The sequence below is a fragment of the Zootermopsis nevadensis genome, unplaced genomic scaffold, assembly GCF_977971745.1.
Source record: "Zootermopsis nevadensis isolate Lab colony 2312 unplaced genomic scaffold, Znev_1.0 Znev_ptg000030l, whole genome shotgun sequence".
Lineage (NCBI taxonomy): Eukaryota > Metazoa > Arthropoda > Insecta > Blattodea > Termopsidae > Zootermopsis > Zootermopsis nevadensis.
This window is the reverse complement of record NW_028259162.1, coordinates 7007279-7031838: the sequence shown is the minus strand read 5'-3', so window position 1 is coordinate 7031838 and position 24560 is coordinate 7007279. Positions and strand designations below refer to the sequence as shown.

Sequence of the window (24560 nt, the reverse complement as noted above, 5' to 3'; positions counted from 1 at the left end):
GGGGCATTCATTGGATAGTGATAGATGACTAATAATTCCAAACAAAGTAACACAACATTTTTGTGGGTTGAAGTTTTCATCAAAATATTAGCATTGATTAAGAAATGTCTTACAACTGGATGGAGCAGTTTTCAGGCCTGTCCATCCGGTAACCAGCCTTCAGGAGATGGAAGAGATTGTGGACTGCAACACCAGGGTATGGTGATGCTCCCAGGGTTACCAACTCCCACATTAGTACACCAAAGCTCCACACATCTGACTTGCTAGTGTACATGTGGTCTGCCAGTGATTCTAATGCCATCCATTTGACTGGGACTGTAACACAAAATGCAGGATCGATAGTTTTGTGCTGGACGTACGTTCGTATTCTGTTGCATTACAATTCTTGAGTTGATGTATTCCTCTTTTGATACAGAACGCTGACAGGATATTGAACCATGATTTAATCTAATGTTTTTTCTTTGTGGGAAATTTACAATGAAATAAATCTTCATGGGCAAATAAAAGAGTGACATTAAACCTCTTTTTGCCAAGGTATTTGTAATGCCAAATTCTTACGGTAGAAATTTTAAGTAAGAAAATTAAAAATATAAATCTGTATACTGTGAAACAGAATGTGGTATACATTTTAAGAAAACTAATGCGTGAACTTACCACGTCCTTTGCTTCTCTTGAGGTACGCGTCGTCCTCATACACGTCTCTTGTCAGGCCAAAGTCTGAGATCTTGCAGATCCTTCCTGCAGCCAGTAAAACGTTTCTTGCTGCCAAATCCCGGTGAACAAGCTGCGAAAAGGAAGTGTGAGGTTAGAAATTCCTTGTTTGGAAGATGGAGATTAATGAGAGGGTTATATTAAAACCACGTACTCGATGACAGTGGTATTCAACTTGGGGTACGCTTACCCCTGGGGGTTGAAAGTTGAAGAGAAATTATATCTGGGGGTACGTGAACAAAAAAGGTTGAATACCATTGCTCTATGGTATAGTGATAGGTATTACTCTTAGTAGGATCCAGTGATGGGTTTGAATGCTCAGGATGTACGGGCAAAACATTAGTTGACTAGTAAACATACTTTTATTAGTTGAAGTGATTGGATTGTTTTCATTTAAGAATTATCTCCCTTTCATGCAAGTATACTGCAGTGTGGGGGCCGCAGTGGCCGCGCGGTCGCTGGGACCGTGGGTTCGAATCCCACTCAAGCCATGGATGTTTTTCTGTGTTGTGCTGTCCCGTGTACAGGTAGAGGCCTTGCGACGGGCCGATCCCTCGTCCAAGGAGTCCTACCGAATGTCTATAGATCAAGCCAACGAAAAGTTGAGACCCGCAGTGCTCAGGCACTTGAAGAACGGGTCGTTCCCAGTATACAGCAGTGTAATTGGTGAATACACAGTGGGTTCTTTCTTTAAAAATGTAAAATGGATTTATTTCAAACTATTGCTATTATTTTCTGGATTAATGTCTGTCACACTGCAGATTAGTCCTGCCATAAGTGACAGTACACGGAAAGACAAAGACATTTATTTTCAAACACCACCCAGTTACTTTTTGGGACAACGTAGAACAGACAGTTTTTAGAAGACGTCAAGAAGAGACGAGTATTTTTGACCATCAATGCACACGAAGCGTAAACAGAAGAAAAGAGGATTTCCAATGGAATTTTACCCAATAATAAAATGTTCCGGCTTACGGTAAGCATTTAATTTTTACAGAACAGTTGGTAATGTCAGTGGACTGTTGCACTAACCTTAATGTCACTTAGGTAAGCCATTCCTTTGCTGATCTGCCAGGCAAATGAAAGGATGTCCCTCGGAGTGGCAGGAGTGGTTGTGTATTCCGTCTCCTCTGTCGAGTCAGACTGCGCTGTATTACTGAAGCTGAAGGAGCACGGAATCTGCCCATCTGATTCAAGATGCCTGCTTTTCCTCAGGTAGTTCCTGAAACAGAAGAATATGGGTAATTGTCAGTCTCGATGATGAAGGTAACACATTAAGTAAATTAGATATATTGGATAAAATAATGGAGAGTTGTTTTGAGATTTCTGGTTCTTATGGCAACAAGTATGAATATGGCGGCCGCGCCTTATAGTCTTGTAGAAATTGACCAGTTTCAGAGGTGGTTACTGCCTCCAACATTATCATCATCATCATGATAATTCCAGAAGACTGTTATCTTTGTACTTGCCACCATGAGAAACTGAAATCTCACCTTTCACCTCATTTTTTTTTAAGTTGGCACGGTTTCCTGCAGAGGAATTCAGTAAAAGCCATTCACAAATGCAGTAATATCCTCTTCAGACCGCTATATCATGCATGTTAGCGGCTCTGTCTTAGCAAGAACTATTGTTCACAAGGAACGTGATGAAATAAAAAATTCTTCAGCGTTTTATGCATCGTCCTGTTTCTGCATTACAAACGTTCATCATGCACACTGATGTCTCAGTCATATTACATTCCACTAAAACATTTAATAAACCGTCGTGCATGTTTTATGGTACGGATACAAGAGGCGTTATTAAAGTCAGATAAAATACCGCTGTTTTATTCGCGTTTTGGACTTCGTCGAAGTGTCTCCGTTCGTTTTCAAGGTGGTCGCAATTCATTCGTAATGAAGATGCTAGCTGTTGGAGTAAATTACATTACCAGGGTACATTAAAGGCAGTAAACTAATGACGTCTTCTTGCGTCGGACCGATTCGTTTTTTAGTCTTGAAGCCCGTGTTTGTAGACCGTAATTGTGTCTGGAACTCTAAAATAAGCATTAGCATGATAGGCGTCGTCTCTGGATGATTAACAGTTTAATGGATTTCGAAATAGATTAAATAAATTAGCAGACTGCAAATAAGTTCTTGAATTGTCTGATGAGCAACCTTCAAGATTAATTATTTAAGCGAAAAGGCCACTTTAAAATTGTAACATAAAGTGAGTATTTCTCTCTATAAAACGCAAAGTTTTTTTTTCAAAAGTATTTTTTGCACTTAGGAAAGTGGTCTGAAGACAATCTGTGAACGCGCTTTGCTAGAAAAAGTAGCAGCATTCTACTACTGGCTGCCTTTTAAGTTTTATTCAGTAACTACTCCAAAAGTATTACCCTGTTTTTTTTTTATTTCCCTTCAAACTTCGTGTGTACAGGTTTAAATCGATAAAAACTGGTATAAAACTTGCCAACTAACCACCCGACATACTGGCACTGCCGAAGCAAAATATTGCTGGAAAGCGTAAAATAATTCTTGAAAACAGCTAATTTTGTATTAATTGCTTTGGTTGGTTCTTTTATGAAACATATAGATCTTTATATTTATGTCTTTTATAAGTTGCGATTAACTCGTCTCTTTGGAAGGCCTTTCCAGAAAAAGTAGCGGTCGTGTTTGTCAATATACGCATTTACAACACACACCTGAGCGAGCCGTATTCAGCGAACTCTATGATGAGGTAAACAGGAGAGCCAGGCGTTGTACAGGCGCCAAGGAGTCGAATAACATTCGGGTGAGTGACTTCTTTGAGGAGCTGATACTCTGACAACAGATCCGCCAATTCTGATGCACTGGCGTCTTCTTTGAGTGTCTTCACGGCCACAGTTGTGCATCCTGTGATATCGGAGAACCAATGTTAACTATCTGACTAAACAGTTTGACTTTCTGGCTATAAACCCTAAAGATTCAACAGAAAAGACCAGCTGTTATATTAGATGCATATTTAGATGCGAAATTATATAATAATTAATTTTGTGCAGTGCTTGACGTTAGTTGTGCTATTATTACTACTTACCAGATATTCCACCGATATCCAAAGCGCGTGCGCGCAAAACTCGACCGAACTCTCCTTCGCCCAACGTCTGTTCGATGATCAGTCGACTTCTGGGGAACTCCCATTTCGGGTCAGGCTGGTAACAAATAGTAAAGAGTCTGTTATTTCATGTTTACTGCATGGCGCTGCGAAGACAGGAATGAGTAAGGTATATGGAAAAAATACGTATTGAAAACACTCCTTTCTGTGTGAATTGTAGGGTTTTTAAGTTTTGCTTTCAGGCAACCTATGGACCTAATTTTTCACGCTGTCATCACACCAACATATTTTGTTGAATAATTTAATTATAATGACTTCTTCTCGGGCTACCAGCCGTGTCAGGTGGTTTAATTCTCGTCCTCAGGGTATGGCATTAGAAATCCGAATCAATACTCTAACTCAGCTTTTCTCAAATTGTGGGGCTCGAAGACTTTTCAAGATAAGTTGAAACTCAATTCTTTCGACACCATTTCCTAAATATCTCAGCTCTTGCTTTAGGAACTAATTCATTACCTCCAAGGAGATATCATATTTATTCTTTTTCTGTCAGAAATAGGAGGGCCTACATTCTGACCATTGACCAACACACGTCAGTCGAGTCGCCCGGTTGTCCTCTTACTATGAAATAGGAAGTCATTGCAAGATGTGGCGTCCTCATTACCGCGTAGTTTATGTGCATCTTCAGGGTCGCGTTGACACTGTTGATTTTTTTATTTGCTAAACGAAGCATGGGTACGCATACAAAGATTCAGTATACGTTGTTATCCTCATAACACACTTTGTTTTGTCCCAAGACACCTCGTTAAGCAGAGACTTAATTGTAAACGCGAATGGGAGGAGTTTCTTCTCTCAAGGTGTTAAACATTAATTGTTGTCATGGTAACCAAAGGTAAACAGAGGTGACATTGATTAATATATGTGTGCTTTTAAGAGAAATTCCATCGCTAGAATCAGTTTCCAGTTGAGTCACACAATCCCTTGCCTGTAGCACTTTGATTGAAAGTGCAGTACGTGACTGGAATTGGTATAGGTCCTGCTGTGTGGCTGGATTACAGATGCTTCCGGACTTTTGTTTCAAATCACAGTAAGAGACTTTCCTTTCTACCTGTTTCATATGAGAAAAACGTGTCACTTTAAAAGCCTGGGGGCATGTACTGACCGAAACCATAACATGTGTCGAATGAGAATTGTTCTAATAAACAGGACTGGAAAGTTTTATGCCAGTCTGGAGTAAACAGATCTTAAAAATATTTTGTACAGTCCTGTCTCATTCGACTTCATGTTGATTTATTGGAGGTAGAGATCTGTTGCTATTAAGTTTATCACATAGACAATTTAAAATTTAACATGCGTTTATTTTTTATGTATAACTGGGGATCGTACTGGGTCAATACGAACAAAAATTAAATTCGCCAATGGTTGTAGTTGAGACGCCTGTTTTGGAAACAAAATTCAATTTAAATCCATTGGACATGGGCCACAACTGTGAAGTTACGTTGATTCATTATTGAGTTATATAACGACACATTTCAACTGTGCAGTTTATAAAACCTTTGGTAGGATAGGCTGTTGGTAAAGTTAATCGAATAGAAGTTGGAATAAAATCTGTTTGAATATAATTAACCAAAACTTTGACGGATTGTGGGAAACCACGTGAAAAAAAAATGTACATGGGGTCTCGGGTTCGATTCCCGGCGGTGCCCGGATTTATAACTTGTGTTGGGCAAGGCCGTGGTCTAGGCAACACGGAGATTTCCTCCGGGGGCTTCCCCGGTTTCTCCGTGGCATCCCAACAATTACTCCATTCACACACAGAAGAAGGCAATGGCAAACCACTTCTGGATCATCTGCCAAGAACGTATATGAACAGGTCCCAGTCCGAGAAAAGGATGGAAGGATCCTGTTCACATGGACCTGTCGTCAGACAGAACACTAAATAAATAAAAATAAAATTCTCCGTTACGGATGAGTGTTGCTACTTCCCCGCGATGTTCAGTGAAGTTCTGTGTACATAAAAACCAAACGTATTCAGACTGGCTGTGTTTAAATCGGCGTTCACCAAACACTCATATTAAATAACTTTTTCTCAGAAAGAAAAATATACTGGCTCTTTGAGGGGATATTAATTCAATATATGAAAGCTTCAACGAAGAACTTTTTCTTAGTCGCTAACTTTTTTATCCTATATCCCTTTGTGGACTTCAAACATCTTCATCTCTGTATGACATGATAACAAGAACCCAACGTGTTCAAAATAAACTCACTTAATAAAAATCTCGTTGAAAGAATTTCCGTAAAAAAGTACCGCTGCAAAAAGAACGAATTTCCTGACTGATGTTATAAACAGAACTGAGAAACGTAACTTACCATTGACACTGATGACGTGAAGTATCAGAGCTAAAGGCGAACGATCTTGTGTTTGAAGGTGGCGGGTGTTGTGTTCTGAATATGAGTCACTGAATGTTTAGGATGGCATAACGTTTTTTGTGTACATTTGTCGGTTATAAATGCATCGTTGCATATTTTGGACATCCCTGAACGAAAGGAGCCCGTAATGTGAGTGAACTGAGTGATTTATATATTTGTGTTAAAATGGAGGCCTACGTGGTATGAATTTCTTTTACCTGAAAATTCTAAACTTTACACGTTTGTAATTTTTGGATACAGAAATATTTCTTATAAATCTGTAGTTAAGGCCTGTGGGCCTATTAAAATCTTTGTCAAGTTTCATGTTTCCAGCTCCATCATATATTTCACATGATGGTCATGTTATTTTACATTCTGAAAAAAAATACCGTACCAAAAGTTGTATATTTCGCGAATCTCTATATCCACACAGCATTTGACACTACATTAAGTTCACACTTACCACTCGCATCTTAGAAGTTCGCATGGACGCCTTGTTGGTATTATTTATGGTATAAAATGGAGATCTCCGAAGCATACAAAGTTTTATGAGAATATTTCAATTAGTTGCAAGCTTTTTTTTCCTCGAGGGGATGATACCATACGCGTGAATGAGAAGGGTTAACGGGTAAACAGATTGTACTTACCGCTGTTCGTGGGTCAGGGGAAGGAATAGGAGCTGTTGGGTCGTAGCTGAGGAGTTGAGCGTCGCCAGATTGAAGAGACCGGTCCACGTAGTCTGACTGGACGCCGGAAAGAGACGCGACGCTACCCACACATTTCCGATCCCGTCTTCCTTTCCCAGACATTCTGATTTAGAAGACAATAAAACAATTGGTCATTGAGTTGCGTTTTAGAGGTTGGGAAGATCGTGGCCATTGATTCTTCGACCAGAGACTAGGACCATCCATTTCGTTTGTTGACGGTGTCAGTTGTAGATCGATATTAACATGTAATTTTGTGGGCGTACTGAGGAAACTGAAGGTTTGCGATCAAACTTGGTTTCCAGTTTTCTGTGGTTAATTATAGTTCCTGTAATTTTTGTGTTTTCTTGCTAATTGGTAACTACATGAAGAATAAACATATTGAAATATAATTGAGAATTTGTATAATTTAATGTTATCTGCCTATCCTAACTATACAAAAGTTTATAAGTGTGTAGTTTTTAAAGGTGCTGACCTGTATTTCCAGCAGATGAAGACGCCGGTGATTGAACTCAGCAGGAAGAAGCTCCCTATGACGACTCCAATGAGACACGCTGCCCCACACGACCCCTCGTTTGTGGCTGCAACGAAGGAAATACCACCCCTTTGGTGTTATAATGCGAACTAATTTGCTTTATAAGAATCATACGAACGCCAGATGTAGGGAATATCTAGATGCCCGTGCAATTGCGGATCGAGGCCAAAAAATTAGTAAAATTGTGCGAGAAACTTTGGTAACACAGCTATACACTTTACTGATGCAAGTCAACATGTCATGGGAGGTGACAAGCAGTGATAACATAATCTAAAAAATCTAAGTGGAAAGAATAAACGGGAAAATAGGGGTCTACAGTAACATGCCACAAAGAAGGTGGGGGGGGGGGGGGGGGTACACGACGAACAGAACTAGAGTATTTTTGCGAGCTGTGAAGTAAATTATATGAAATTTTCGAAGGTCTGTTAACATTCTGGAATGTTTCCTGAAGAATGTTATGGAGGCCATTGTACCTGCATAGCAGTGAGTGAACAGAAATAAGGCTGGTATGATGCACTGTGATTCAACTCTGTGCCGCGAATATCACGCAGGTTGCATCACAAGCCTTGAGCACATGCTCAGATACTCTGTGGATTGTAACACTGAAGTCAGAACAAATGACGTGAAGTAGGCTGAATGTTAATGCTCGGAAATTGTCGTATTAGTATTGGCACAGGAATGAAAGATCAATTAATTTTAAGAGGTCTCATGTCCCACGGCAAGCTGGAAAGTCTTTCAGGGTTGGTCCATTTCGTGCCCTATTCAGTACCATGAATAATGTTGATGCCGATCACAGTGACAGCGCAGTCGATAAAGAAGGACCCTGACTGTTCGAACAGTATGTTGGTAGGTTAGAATCTCACGCTGTCATGTTCAACAGTCACACGTGTTCTTCCGTTGTGCTGTGTTGTAGGGACAGGGGATTTGCAACAGACTGATCCCCCGTTGGGGGAACCCTACTAAACATCTTACAGAGTTGTGAGAAACTGGAAAAATTGCAAGAGTGATGAATAGTAATCAGCTTTTATGAACCCGTACAGGATGAATTTATTTTGGTTCACCAGACAGGCTCGCTACTCAGTCCGTTCGCTTTTCCTTGCATTTTGAAAGATGTTGATGCATTTGACAGGCTGTGTGATCTGGACACTAAGGGGTGGTTGTGGCTGTACATAAAGGGAGTTCCTGCTTACTTGAAATTGGAGCCTGGGGTTTGTCCTTGCGATTTCTTTCAAAAGCCACTGTATCATGTGTCTGTGTACTTGCATCTGAAAATTGTCTGAGGATCGATTCGCGAGTCGTGTTCTTTTTCCGATACTTGGGAAGAGCATCTGAAAAAAGAAATTCTCTTTTGAAGAGCTTACGTTAATTTTGGCCCCGATGAACATTTTATAGAAGATGAGGATTTTGTGTTTTAAATTCCTTACATGGAACAGATCAGCTTCAGAGTTTAATTCGATGTTGTATTTATCCTCCGTCAGTGAATCGCTACAATAGATCTAATAATTGTCGAAAATTACAAGCTGTGAAGCTTCTTAATATGCAGATAGCTACATCCTCCTGGATCAGAAAATTCTCCTTAACACATCTTGTCGAACTCTTCAAACCGAGTTTCAGACCCATATCCCCCCACACACAAGAAATTCATTTAATCGTCTTTTACGATATGTTACTGATATAAGTTATAAACAATATTAAGGTACTTGTATTGTACACAAATGGTCTTATCTTTATTTGAGTTTGGTCCAACACATATTCGCTACAGAATATGAAATACTAAGATGAACGTTGTTATCGTATTGAAAGTAGTTGTTTAGAAAGAGTTTTTTATTATGTGTCATCCTGCATTCCGTATTTATTTTGTTGAAATGGCACTCCTAAAAATTACTGATCTGGTGTGTTTTTCGGTTTCAGTTGGTACTTCACAGTTTCATACATCTGACGCTTTATGAGAAAGTGCGCTAGCGTCTCTCACCTACTCATGCGGTATGATTAGGGAAGTTTCTTCCAGTTACGTCGGTACTGACACAGTCAATTCCATCGTAATCGTATTTGAGGGGTGAAAATGATATATTTATTACGCAAAGACCACGTTAATGAGTATAAATGTACAAAAAATAATTAAAAAAGGCCTTACAATTTTACAAGTTATTTTGAAATACAGAAGTATTGTGAGATACAGGACTTTAACAAGGAACGAACATAGTAATTCTGTTGACTCGTATTCTGCTTTGCTACACCAACGCCAGCCATACCAGCGGATTATAGTGTCGTTAGTGGAACGTACATTTTGTTTAGAGACCGGATTTTGTGCTATTTGCTCGTGAACATAATCAAGTGAATTTGTGGTGTGTATTGGAATGTAACTAGATTATTAATTAAAATACTGTCCAAGTGTATTATGTTAGCAGTGGATGTTAACGATGAACAGACGATACACCAGGCATACTGACGCACGTGACACAGCGTACAGAGGTAAGTCTGGCAGTGATTAAATATGTCGTCGAAGTTTAGACTTGGAGAAATGTAATCGCCCTGACGACGGAGGCAGTATGACCTCAGAAACGTTAGTAAACATCGACCAGACTACACAGACGCAACAACCCAGAAGACAGAAATCTTCATACTCACCGCTGTGAAAACCTCAAATCTTACAAATGCTATTTAACGTACCAAAATTGTAAATTTCTAGTTGCTAACTAATACATATATGTAAGACTTGTTTATCAAAGAATCTCTTTGACCCTTTGAAGCCGAAGCTAGTCTCGATAATATTTTGTTTTAATCAGTACCTCAATGAAGGTTTAAAACTATAATATCACCACAAAGGTCAACTAGTTAATGCTGAATGGGACACACAAGCTTCTGGCCTACGTTGATGACGTACACTTGGATTTTAATTTACATTACTATAAATACATTTGAATAAACTGTGGTCAATTAGTATGTCTTTAAAAATTACGAACTCTGCCCTATTGTATACTTTAGTATTTCATGCATCGTGTTGTAGATGAGGTTTCCCCGCCTCCTTTCCAAGAAGCGAGGCTCCCAGGGCGGCCATCCTGCCCTAAGTACGGCCTTGCTTTTAGATATTAAATATTGTACGAGTATTTTTTATTTAAAACAAGCTCAGGGAAATCGACGAAATAATGTATAGAAATCAGTTTACAAGTAGATTACTCCGAAGAAAGTCATTACAAACAGAACGTTCAAATGGAACAGAAAAGATCGTTTGGAAGTGAGCAAACGAAGAAGAAGTAACATGTTTGCGAGATGTTTTAAATTGTTGAATTGAACCCTGCTACCACTGGAGGGAGAGCAGGTGTATGAGGATGTCAGCAGAGGTAGCGGTAGAGGTGGTGTGTTACGTCGAAACAAACAGATGCTTCTCTTCTTATCGGAGGGACAAAGGATTTCATAAAAGTTATACTTGACTGCTGCAGCGAGGTTACCAGTTAAACTTGCCGAGGTATTTTATTATTGCCTCATTTTTTCATAAGAATATCGTGTTTCGTTATGAAATAGGCAACGACTCATTTCTTTTTCATAACTTTTTAAGGCGCTTTCGCAGGTAAAAGTTGCACAAGTGCTTTAGTTTAGCCATGTCTTTCAGTCCGTCCGTGTAATAACACAAAAACAGCTGAACAGATTTTTATGAAATTTGGCATTGACAAGTTTACTAAAATTTGTTGAAACATTCCAGTTTTAGTTCGTATCGAACAGCAATACCGGGCACTTTACATAAAGACCAATATGCTTTCCATCACCCGGAAGTGACTTGGGGAAAATCCAGGCTACCCTGATTACCATAATTACAATATTTCCCATGGTTACCATCGTAACCTCAGCAGTCCCCGTGTGGGAAATAGCCGCCACTGGGGGAATCCCCCACGATGACGTCATCACCCAACCAGCGGATCGTGAGCCAACGTTCTAACGGAAAGGTCATTGATCCTCAGACAGCTCCGACGTTACTGGCCTTGATCGCGATTTCTGGCGAACGTGTGAAAGTGTTACGCCATGCGTGCATTTCGTAACTCGTTACTCACAACCCATGTCCCCCTTCCCATCTCATTCAGCGCAAGTCAACTAAAATCTCGATCAACATCCTCATGTGAGCGACCTTACCTTTCTCTGTGCTCACGTAGGGATCTCTCGTGGGCGGGGCGAATAAGGTGTCCGTGGTGGTGTTGCTGTATGCCGGCAGTGTGGTCGGTGGGTTGAGGCGTCTCCTCTTATTTTTGCCTCCGGAAACAAGAGGGGCACAAGCGCACTTGTTATGGGGGTCACAGGTACAGACAGACTTCGTACCCGCGCTGGCTATACCGCGGTTGTCGTTTGCCCCGTTGTTCGACAGAGCAGCTCCAGTCACCATGTCTGGAAAGAATTTAGCGTCATGTACATACACTCTGAAATACCAGACACTTTTAACTTTAAGTTGAATCCGTGATCATTCAGTAGTACCATGTCCAAAAATATTAAAATTCGAAACTTATTGCTTTTGTACCATATGTAATCACTGTAGTTATCTGACCGATAATTAACCGAAGTTTGAAACTGACCGGGACTAATTGCAGCAGTGCTCCCTTACAAATAAGTCGGCAATTTTGTGTGAAACAGTAATTGAGATTCAGTTTATTTTATTGTTGAAGAAAAAATAAATGTGTTTGAGAACTTCCAGCAAAACTGCTGGTGGAACACGACCTTGGGAAGAGTATAATGATTGGTCAAGAGACTTTGGTCTTCCAGTATGACTTGGAAACAAACTATCAAAGTCTAGAATGGGAAGGCTCGGAAACTGTGTGACCGAAAACATTCAAGTGGTCAAAGTTAAAGGCCAAAGTTATGAATAAATTGATTACGTCGACGAGAGAAATATATTAAGATTCTGAAACTTGCCTATTTATGGTTTTCTGTGTATTTTTATTATATTATCGCGGTTACGTTATCTTTGTCTGTAGCAGTTTCCAACATCCGTACCCCGACACAGATTCACCAAAGTTCTGTCCCCCATTCACGATCGTAAACAGTCGTATCCGTGCAGAACAATTTGCCCCTGATCTGGACAGAACTTACCAGTGCAGTCCTGTGGACAGATGTGATAGTGAAGTTCCTCTAGAGGGTCGCACAAGAAATCTGGACACGTATTGTTGTCTGCAGTGCATGTAGCATAGTCCTTGTTCAAGTGATCGTGATGTAAATTTGTTACACCCGTTCTCCACACACAGCCTCTGCTTCCTTCTTGAGGTCTTCTGAAAATGTATAATCGATAACTTAAATTACTGGAATTATAAATAGTTTCAATGAACCATAATATTAAAATTTCACATCTTAACTATAATAATCAATTCTATAGGTCTAGAATAATAGCCGTAGGGCACTCTGTACTTTGATTTGCATCTGGATGATGCGCGTTGACAAAGATCAAACCAGGAAACTAAATTCGGGAGCTTATGTGTGAACGCCAAAGAATCGATGTTTATTAAATTTGGCTGGTTATAAAATTGTTTGTGATTGGCAAAGTAATGAACTAACGGATCAGTCAATACACTAACAAATTTTGACATTTGATGTTTAAACTGTATAAGAAATCTCGAGCGTGTCAAATGTTTGCTAACTTCTAACAAGATGTAGCCCTATTAAAAACACTTGCGGATAGTATGATGATTGTTAGAATCGAACGTGGGAACTATTGAGCAAGACGGATTAAATGCCTATAAATGCATGTCGCAAAGAATGTATAAGGATGTTATTGTATTCTGGTACGAAATACACTTTCCGAGCTTCTTTAAATAGAGGTCTGGCTGTAGGACGGACGTAAGTTAACACTTACTCGCCCTCAGTAACGGCGATGCCCCTACCAGTCCCAATGCCGCAGAGATCTTCACAAGTTTTCGACTTGTCTTTTTCTGAACACAGGATCCAGTCGTCATCTGTCTTGTTTTGCCAAAACGTCGTGTCGTTGCAGGCTCCGGTCTCGCCCTCACTGGTTATATCCACCTTCATCAACACTTTGTCGGACATGTTATCGGGGAACGTCACAGTGATCGTAAGGCTGAAATGATAGAAGTTGGTGCATGAGACTGGAAAAAATGGGCAATACTGACAGATTACCGAAGAACTAAAAAGTTCATGGGGAGTTCATCTATACGCTGTAAACATCGGGCTTAAAACTCGCCATGGATCCGATACAATAATTATAATTAAGTACAACTATTTTTAAGGGGGGAGGTTTCCAAGCCGAGATCAACAACCACATTTATTTTAAATTATATTAATTTTATACTGCGCCTTGTGATAGAAACAAATGCTTAGATATACAATGTTTTTGTAAGAACACTGAAAGTACAGGTGATTCTTGGTAATTGTTCGTTCGCTATCCGCCGTTTTATTTCAGTTTGATGAGCAGCATCAATGTCCTTTACGCGGTTTAATTTTAAAGCATGAGTTCAAAAAATTCCAGGCGTGGCAGGGAATGTGATGCAGATGACCAGAGGATTTTAAAGCCAGTTTAAAAACAAAATTCCCTTTATTATACGTTTCCCGTTTTACGCGTTTTCAGTATACGCGGCGATTTGTAGGAAATTTAACCTCACGTCACGAACTGTACTATATTCGCCGGGAAAGTGGAGGGGGGATGACCCCCCCCCCCCCAAGAAGTACAGTTTCCACATTTGTAAGCAATAGTACCGTGAGTTGTAAACCTTTTTATTAACGTTATGTTTTTGTTTAAATCTTGTCAGTCTAATCACAATAAAATTCCTATTAAATAATAAAATATTACTATAATTAACATTTAAATATTTAAAAATATATATTAAATGATATTCTCTATCGAAATGTTCGATTTACATTAGAATATCACTTTTTACACGACATGTTTCAGTTCTAAATGAACCATCTTCAGGTGTATAAAATTATACAAACTTAAATATAATTTCTTAAATGCAACTTTTTATAAATTATATTTAAATTATATTTAAGTTTATATAATTTTATACACCTGAAGATGGTTCATTTAGAACTGAAACATGTCGTGTAAAAAGTGATATTCTAATGTAAATCGAACATTTCGATAGAGAATATCATTTAATATATATTTTTAAATATTTAAATGTTAATTATAGTAATATTTTAATATTAATAGGAATTTTATTGTGATTAGACTGACAAGATTTAAACAAATATATATTTATCACAATATGACGCAACTTTATCATCTAACGTTATGTTACCCATACCCAAGCGGATCGCTCATTTTCGTTGATCTATCCGGTCGTAATCGGGTACTACGTATGGATGATTTTGTGTTAAATGTATTGGAACGCTGAGGCGGAGATCAAGATGCTGTTGGGCAAGATGACACTCACTTGAGGGTACTTGGGGCTTCAAGCAAGGCGTTGGCGTTAGATACGTAGACAATTCCTCCGAATTTGGTCACATTGAAGGCTTCTGTAGGGGTCTCGATGCTGTAACTAGGTGCAGGACGCGAAAGGACTAGATCATGCATGGCGTCGGGTTGCGCAAGGCGCGCGTAGGGAGATGCCCCTCGGAAGATTGACACGTGCCTCGGGTACTGCATTGCCGTGTCTCGGGTCCACGAAGCCTTCTGGCTCAGGGACGCTATCTGACTCTCGTTGCTGGTAATGTTCAGGTACAGATCCACCTGCAGCAGAATTCATTGCAGATATTAGTGTAGCATTTGAGGTTTCCACGGCTGTGGGTCCGAAGATGGCTGTCGTCTGGGTTGCGTCGTGTTTTCCTTCTGTCACATTACACGGCGCTACAATCCAGAAGACAGCCATCTTTAATTATTTCCGATTAATTTAGCGAGACTTCGGAATATTTGGTTAACATCAACAGCCGACATTTTCACTGAGAATGTTTTAATTTTCTAATACAGTCGTTGACGTAACTTTCAAAATTATTATTGTGTCAGTAAACGTACGAAACAGCCTTTTGCTGTAATGCAGCGTGTGAACTTTGTTGTCTGTCATTTTTAGCGAGGTTCCTGCATAAATAATTATCATCATTAAGCACTGTTTTCGCTAAGAATATTTCCATTTTCCAACACGATGTATTAATGTTATCTATTTGTGATTATAACATTAAGTTTAACTACAAAATAAAGGATCAAATATGTGAGGTTATTGCGTAATAATGAGGCCTACATGCAAATGTGGTTATGACTCTTCTGATCGCATGCTTAGATAAGCCTCTTGTATATAAACTGACGTTTATAGGTAAGGTAATTAATACAGATACCTTTTCATCAGATGCACCATCGGTCTGTGTTTTACTGAGGTCAAAATAATACTTTTAACGTTTTCTGTGTACACAGCCTAATATGTTTACAACTTACAAATTCGCAAGGCCGCCATATTTTTTATTACTGATGACAGGACATAAAAAGAACAAATGTATCACGCCCCGTGGTGCATGGTATTTAAATAAAGCTTGTCTGCCCTTATAAAATGCGGAAAATTAGCTAAATGGTTTATTATATCCATATTATATTATTTTGTAATTTTCTCCTCGATTTAGTGAGCGCTCAACGAGGTATTCAGGTTTCTCTTTGTTTGTAACAAATTGAATAAATGTGTTCAGAACTAATTCGTGTTTGCGTGTACTCCTATTACAGGAGAACATTACGCTGTGGTATTACAGCTTCTCTGCTCTGTGTACAAGGATCCTCCTAACTTCTTAAACTTACCATTTGCATACGTGGACGTAGTTTACGTAAACATTATAAAAGCCTTATCCCTGGGAATGGAAACAGTGATGGAGTTTCACTGTACAACAAAGTTGCTGATTACCCAAGAGGGTTTTATTTATTTATGTATGTATTTATTTATTTACATGATGTGACAGTTTCATTTTGAGTACTCTAAGAATAGTTTTCCCCAACAACTTTTAAGAGACATTTTATGTAGATTTAAGACCTTGGTGTACGCGATTTCAAGGGTTGGACGATTCAGTAGCGAAGCCTGAATTTTGCTGCATGAGATCCTGTCGGCACGTGTTCTTTGTGCCTGTGCGTATGTAAATAAATCCTTACTTACCGTCTCTTTAAGGCGACGGAAGTATTTAAAGGGCAGTGGGTCTATGTATCATAGAATACAAAAGGTATTATTTGTTATTACTTAAAAAGGGGCGAAAATGTTCTGGGTTGTAATGCCGAGTGTAAGTTCACTGAGATTTCATAGGTGTTTGCTGCCTTAATCATCAGGACGATAATCGCCTTGATGATGGAGGCAGAAAGTACATCTGAAACCCTGGTAAACGTTTACCAGACTACTCGGCGTTATAACCCCAAAAAGAGCCATCTTCATACTAGCCGCCACTGCCAGTCCCACCGCCTCCGCGAGAACCCGAAATCTTACTTAGGGACGAAAGTTGTATGTTACTAATTACTTTTCTTTTGGTTAGCCGATATTAAAATTATTTTTATAAAATTAGATTTTTAAATGGATTGTTAATGTGTGCACTTTAATTAATTTTTATTTTCTGTAGTTATTTGCGTATCTTTAATGTTTTGGGAATTTTAACGACGTGGAATCTGCTACAGAGTTTATATATAGCAATGATATTTTATTGGGTTAGGATATGGAAGAATGCGATTGAGGCCTGTTTAGAGGCAGTGTATTATCATTCCGCAGGAGAGACTGAGGAAAGGCAAGAAAAATCTAGGTGAGGGTAATGCAGCCGTGAGTCGAACCGGACGCCTCTCGTTGCAGCAACCTACTTACTTTCTGCGTGTGTTATTTTCGTCACTTGTTTTTGCTAGTTTAATTCTTTGTGCGAATCTGAGTTACTAAACGAATTTCTAGTCTCAGGGCCGTTCAAGAACATGTAAACAAATTAGACGCTTTCGTCATTACACTGTTACAAATGGTACATGTTCAGAAGTAAACTGAACCGAGCTTACAAATTGCTAGACAAGTATTCGATTAAACAATTAATCCACTTTGTTTATTGCGTCGGTACAAGCCCCTAACACGTAGGTGTTTTTATTTCTGTTTGCACAGTTTCACTGAGAACTAAATCTATTGCATAGGATGTACTATTTTAAAATTTAACCTGGAACTTCGACAGAAAGTGAAATCATAAGCAGGTCCCCCCCCCCCTTCCGCATGCTAGACCATCCTAACTTCCTTCGAGTTAAAGCCACACTGATTGCTAGGCCGCTGCTCACTCCAGTTGCGCAGAAGCTGTGCAGTTGCAAGCACGGTTTATTGATGAGCAGAACATTTGTTAATTCTCGAATAAAACTTCGTTTCGAAATCGTTTGCTGCTGTTCGTGAAGCTTTTAGAGATGCGTAACGAATAACACAGAAAATACCGACTGTCATCAAAGCTCATGAATAGAACACGTTGTCCTGGGTTGTTGCATAATAAAGTCTGATATAAATTGACCGACGTTTCAGGGGTGCTTGCTGCCTCCATTACCAGGGCAGAGAGCCATCTTCAAGTAAATTTTCGACTTTCTGCCCCCCTTCACTTTTCAGCGTTGCTTTGAAATTGTAATATGTGTAATGAAAAAACTGAAGGTGAGATTCAGTGCAATTTTGTTAACACATTCATCTACTTACACGTGATAACTGATTAAACTCATATGGAATTCAATTTTTATTACGAAGTGTTTGAATTAGTTTTATGACGATTGGTTTAGAGATTAATTTCTATGTGATTTAAATCTTTATTGAACGTTAATGGTGCAAGCAACAGATATAAAATGTTTCTCACGTCATTTCTACCAAAACTTGGTTTTGCGTTGTAATATAATGGTGCTTCTGGCAACTGTTTTGTGGGTTTTATTGTTTCTGTGATAACGGCGTCTGGTGTAGAGAGCTGAAAACGTTACAGAGATTATCAAACCGTCGGAAATGTGGTACATATACGTGGATGTAGTGGTAATTTAAACGTGTGCATTTATTGTTTCCAGTTATCCTGTTGGAGATTTTTCGTTATTGTCTGAAAATCCGAAGCCGAATTACGGGAGAGTGCTTTTAAATAAGCCACGGTTGCTCCCGTCCACCTTTAGCCATTTTTAATAAATTTTTCGATAGCCGTAATTGATAATGTATAACAGCAGACGTTCACATAGCGTGAATAAATTATCTTATAAAGTAACAGTGCGTAGATGAGGTTTATAAATTATGCCCTTAAATCTTATAAGGCGGCTCAAATGAAGTTGAGTGTATGTCTCTCATGTGTACCAACGTTCGAGACTCAGAAGTATTACACCTTCCTACACGAAACCAATAAACCAGGAAGTTTGTCAGTCTGTGGCTTCCGCGTCAGATTAATTAGACGGTAGACGGTTGAATGTGTATGTGGTAAAACCATGGTTTTCATCACTGTAGTGTTGTGGTGTAATTGCAGGGTAATTACCACAACTGGCTTTTTATAGAATGGGGTTTGGGGCTGAAAGTGGTTTTAGCTTCAGGGAGGGGTTTGGGATTGTAGCCGATTGATTTCCTGATTATAACATCTGCTCTTGACATCCGCGAACTTTAAATTGGAGTTAATGGACTAAGAGACGGCTACTCGAAAAAAACCCTGTTTTTTTATACAAGTGGACAATTTATGTCTCTGTAGTAAACGTGTATTGATTTTAAGAACTGTTTGTGTTTCACTGTAAATAATTTTTAAATCGTAAATATTATTTATTGGCGTAGCAGCGTAGATTTTGATTTTGATTAGTGACACTGTTATATTAAGGCGGTTACCGGATTAGTGTTTTAGAGGTAAAGGCGGCTAAGTGCGTGGTCTCTGTCACTGAGCTCATAAAACGACACTTGATAGACTAGGGTGTATATGTTGACGTTGTAGTGAAATGTTTATGACTTTACTCACTGTAGACTGTTCATAAACCATGCATTAAAATACAATGCTAGATAGACGTTAAACTCCATTGTTCTAGATCAGGGGTGACCAACCCGCGGCCCGCGGGCCGCATGTGGCCCGCCTTGAACATTTTTCCGGCCCGCGAGATTCATCACACTTTTACAAAATATATTTATTTTATAATGATTATCATTATTATTATATTATCTATGTTTACATGTAAGAATAATAGTAAACACAATAATAATAACTCATTATGTTTCAATTTTTCACTCCAAAAAAATGTCTATAGTGTATCTAAATCTAATATGGGGATATATAATTTTATATGTGGCCCGCGGAGTTATGATGCATTTCCAAAGTGGCCCGAAAGATCATTTGGGTTGGCCACCCCTGTTCTAGATTAATGGCAAGATGGTCTAATATTGCCTGTAAAAGAAAGGAGGTAACTCACACACACGCGCAACTGCAAAATTTGCGACGATGATGATAACGCCGACTGAGAGAAGAATTATCTCGAATTTGAGGCCGTGACTTCATGCTGAGTGCAATCCTGAAAACTTTTCTCGTTACAAAAATTTATTAGCCATTAGCTGAGCAAAGCAAAGTTCACATCTGCGCGTGCCCCAAAATTTATCTAGACCAAGATGCTAGGACGAATGTTCTGGATGTCTGAATGAAGGAGGATGGTCTCTCGCAGATTTCCCTGGACCGCGATATTTCTGATCCTTTGAGGCGAGACTCTTCTTTCATAAATTGTCACATTCTGTATCCATGCCGAGAATAAAAGTGGTATAGTGATGCTTGTGAAACGGAGATGCTCGTTCTTAGAATTGCCAGGGCTTGAACAGAAACAGTGATGTTCTTCGTCATTTTTATCGATGCAAGTTCTGGGTCTGTACAGTCTGGATGAGAACCTTCATGGGAGGAGACGAAGGGATAGGATTGTATCTGCTGAAAAATCAGAATGGTGAAGTCAGTAGCAGGAGTTCAAGCCCACGATCGAAGGAGTGAAGCTGGTATAGAATTTCAGACCGGAGAAAAATGATTTGGACTTCTTGAAAGGACGAAAAAGAACATTATCCTATATTGCTAGAAAAAGAGAATGTTGGATTGGACAGATTTAATGGGGACGGAACATGTAATTGGACGCCATTCGTAAATTTATTTGTAGATAATATTGCGTTTGAAATATTCTGTAGTGATAGTTTGGGAAAATTTGTTTTTGGAAGCGAATGTACTATAGCGACAGCCCATCTAAGTTTCCTTTCCATTGTAAGTTTTTGTTAGAGAAATGGTAAAAAAAAGTGTACGGATTTAGGAAATTACTTGTATAAAACCAAAACTGAGTGATATATTGTGTACGTACGATTTTTTCGCAAGAATAATAATAAAAGCTGAGATTACATTGTCTCCTATTGAGAGCTTTAAAAACGTGGAAAAGCTTCAGGGTTATGAAATACCTGAAAATTATCCATATTGAACATGAAGAAGACTTTATTGTTTTACTATTGATTTACAGTAGAGTAGCACCATTTCTCACTTCTGAAAGAAACGTATTAATTCTTTCTCCAGTTTAATTTAATAGGACATGTAACAGATTTTTAACATTATTTAATGACGCTAATTATACTGCACAGATTACATAGATCGAAGAAGATAGAAATATTTAATAAATGGTGTGAGGGTAATTATCCGACGTATTTGAAGGTGGCTCCTATTCCCAGAATTCCCTTGGTAAGATACAAAAACACCACCAAGTGCTTTAGGATAGGCGGTAATGCGTCTATGATTCGAATCCTGTGGGACCACTTTCCGAATATTTATACGCTAACCTCCTTGGTGCCATATACATTATTTTTATATTTCCTATTCTTATTTTATTGCTTCAACGTGATAACTCTGGTTTCTTACCCACAAGAATAACTACTTTTGGATTTAGCCTTTCCAAAAGAATTACATAAAAATTTCTGATCTCTCTGTTTATTACAAAGATAAATACAAGGGAACTAGGTGATTAGATTACTTAAATGGATATTGAAGCTGTGATAAATTAAAGCGAGACAATAACAGTAACAAGTTAGAGAATTCGATAAATGGTAACACTCTGTTGTGGAAATGGACATTCTGCTTTTTTGTTAGGTTAACATCGCAGTTGAAACTCGAGAATAGAACGAGAATCCTGTTGAAGGAGATTGAAGGCAAACCTTAATCTATACTGACAACTTGAAATCCTGCGAACAAAACGAAACGAAACTAATACCAATCCACTTTTCTTCCCGTGCGCGATATCTACTTTTGACTTCCTCTTTTCCCCTTCCTTTCAGCCAATTACTTCTTTCTGGACCCACCCACAATTCTGAGGACTAATCTCAATATAAATTACGTTTAATATAACTTGGGATTTTCTGGAAGGAAAATTTATTCTTCCTGTTTTAAAGGTTTTCCCAGAACGTAGCCATGCTATAAATAGCATCTTGTGTTACGATTCCGTATACATAATTAATTTTTTTACTGCTGGGAGCTGTTATTATATCATTAGGTTAGTAGTAAGGTAGAATTTATTTGTCGGATATTGAGGTTCGGTCGTATTAAAACACGGAATTGGTGATCATTTCACACGCGAAGTACATTCATTAACGGATAATTTTCAGGTTTTAATAAAATTTATAATAGCTTCTGTTTTATGGGAAAATATTTTAATTATGATTCGAGAAGGCGGCCGCTTCTTGCTTACAGCTGATGTTACTTACGTGGCTGGTCCCGTGTCCTGGCCTTAGAGATGTGTCGTTGATCCTCAGAACCATGTGGTAGGACGACCAGGGCAGCGGCGTGGTTCTGTTGGCACGCACCTCTGGAGAAAGCAGAAATAAACAAGAACGCACTAATGATTGCATTATATATTTTATTCATCAGAAAGTATTCAGGTGGACAGAATTATCGACCAATGTCTTGTAGTTATTAAACTAACCTGAGGATAAAAGTTACGATTTGAGCTTTCCTAACCCCGTGGAATTTAAAATAATTATTGTATGGTTATTCTGAGCCCAAATGTGGACTTATATTTTAATCATTAGGTTTCTAAATAAGACACGCTTATTGTAACACAGACGTAAATAAATTCAAACGACTGAATTTGAAGAGAAATTAATCTGAATAATTTTATTGTCATTATTACGGAAAGAAGAATATGACAAGTGAAAGTCTTATTGCTCGTACACAAAATATGTTCCCAGAGTTGGTTACTTCATTATCTTCGCGTCACTAGGCAACTGGAGTGAGAGGGTGCAAGTCTGTAATCCGCCTGTGTTAATAATTATGTAGCAAAGTAAGACAACGGGTTATTAGGAGCTGATATCTTGCCGTAAGAAGATACCAGGAAACGAGGTAATGAGTTTATTGTAAGCTTAGGCCTGCTTGTTTTTGAAGTTGGTGTCTCGAAGACGTCAAGGCTTGCTATTCAAACAGTCGTCCAGGACTTGACTTTTTACAGATTGTTTACAATTAACCAGACTACATTTCGTACGTGAACGGTACTCTGTAGGTTGTCACATCCGATACTTTTTCCACTGATTCACTGGAGCCGAAACAAATTTCATTCGTTATTTTTACCGGAAATCCCACACACCGTCTTTGGTTGAAATATATAATCCGGAAAGGTAATGCCTAACAAAGTTTAGTTCCTCGATCAGTTTTTGATTAATTCTCAACTTTCATCTACAGGGATTATATGGCGTCGAATGTGCTCAAAAGTTGTTCACGAGTGGAGAAAAGGTAGAGAGTTTGAACGAGGTGGTTGTAATATAGGCTCTGTTAAAAGTTACTAATTAGGTATTGTCCTGGAGGGACTGAGAAAACCACGGAATACTGTCAATCCCAATAGTCGGTAGGCGAGTGAACATTCGAAATGGGTAAACCTAAAGCTTTATTGATACTTAAATGTATTTTTGGAAATGATTTCAGAGGTTGGCGAAAACCCTATTCATACCGTCCGAGCCCTTCGTTATGATTCTGTCGACTTTTTTCGGTAGGACTGACATTTCCAAAGTCACGTCTTAAAAATCATTGTCTTAAATGACATGCTCCGACGGCTATGACACTTTCGGTCATGCGGTTAGCGTAAGTTCCCGTACAAATCTGAGTCCTTTGGAATTATATTCTATGTTACGCAATTTTTACAGCGGGCTAATGCAAGAACACGTACTGCAGAAAACTCCACTTACGCTGCAACGACCGTGTCCGATGAATTACAATCAGTGGGAGACTATAGCTGCCGCTTTCGCCGGCCGTGGACGTGTCTGATTGATCACTGCGAAAATTCAGACAGTTTTATATAAATAATCCATACATTGCGGAATCTCTAAGAACGAACGTAGAACCGTTGCTAAGGAAATCATAAAACGTTAACTAGACGATATTACATACGCGCACCTTAAATATACGATGAGGGCATCTTTTCCTATGTTTCCAAATCCACGATTCATAATCACCTTGCCGAAAAACAGGGGTAGCAATATTGCTTTGAACTTGCTTCAAACCTCTGCCGAGCGACAAAGTCTCCCGGTTGAAATTTTCATGGTTTACTTCAGTTCCCTCAGACCACATCTGTCCTGTTAATATCCCGACCCAAACAACATTTATGGTTATTTTACCGTCAGGTTTGACGCCATACAGGCCTAACCTCCGCAGCGGAAACAAAGTTTTAACTGTTCTTATGTTGAAGATGTCTGTCTTCTGGGTTACGCCGTTTTGCTCTCTGCTTCCATCACCAGGAGGATGCAAGTACATATGAAACGCCACTGAGTAATAATCTAGAGGACAGCCATCTTCATACTCGTCATCGTGAGAACCTTAAATCTCACTTGTTTCATCCTTACAAGTAACTGGAAGTTTGACGCGGTGATTCGTTAGTAAATGATCTCTGACTTGCCACTAAATTACAGACACAAAGATTTGACAAGTGTATGATGATATGAGAAAATCGATTCTGTAAGAATTACTTACTGCAGTGAATAACTGTATGAGGCTCCATTCCGCCAACTGACCACTTGTTACACTCAGAGCTGAAGAGTCCGTGTTTGTCGTTAAGCAATGTGATGTGGTAGTTGTTGACTTCCGCTGTATCTCTGTCAGTCAGCAGTAGATTCTGCGCGTCCAACTCAATACCCTGTCAACATGAGGTTATAAAAGTAAAAGTGTTAGCATAGTAATACAAATACGTCGTTAATTGTTTCTTCTTAGTCGACAATTCTCGGAATGACAGTAAGATAACCTCCACGAACAAAATA

General features: G+C 38.9%; 1 protein-coding gene across 2 annotated transcripts in view; it reads right to left on the bottom strand.

Annotated features, from left to right (window-relative positions):
- Ret (protein kinase receptor Ret oncogene) overlaps window positions 1-24560 on the bottom strand; it is a 103037-nt gene that overhangs the window by 2339 nt on the left and 76138 nt on the right. Inside the window, exons 6-19 of one of the 2 annotated variants that reach the window (XM_087358778.1) lie at window positions 24277-24439; window positions 22026-22126; window positions 14793-15088; window positions 13256-13477; window positions 12499-12674; window positions 11551-11799; window positions 8616-8753; window positions 7366-7471; window positions 6834-6996; window positions 3763-3877; window positions 3392-3581; window positions 1744-1933; window positions 655-784; window positions 114-315 (exon numbers count right to left, since the gene is read on the bottom strand). In XM_087358778.1, coding sequence (XP_087214904.1) covers window positions 114-315; window positions 655-784; window positions 1744-1933; window positions 3392-3581; window positions 3763-3877; window positions 6834-6996; window positions 7366-7471; window positions 8616-8753; window positions 11551-11799; window positions 12499-12674; window positions 13256-13477; window positions 14793-15088; window positions 22026-22126; window positions 24277-24439 — 2441 coding nt within the window. The remainder of the gene's footprint in view (window positions 1-113; window positions 316-654; window positions 785-1743; window positions 1934-3391; window positions 3582-3762; window positions 3878-6833; window positions 6997-7365; window positions 7472-8615; window positions 8754-11550; window positions 11800-12498; window positions 12675-13255; window positions 13478-14792; window positions 15089-22025; window positions 22127-24276; window positions 24440-24560) is intronic. The other variant, XM_087358779.1, reaches the window with a different exon arrangement.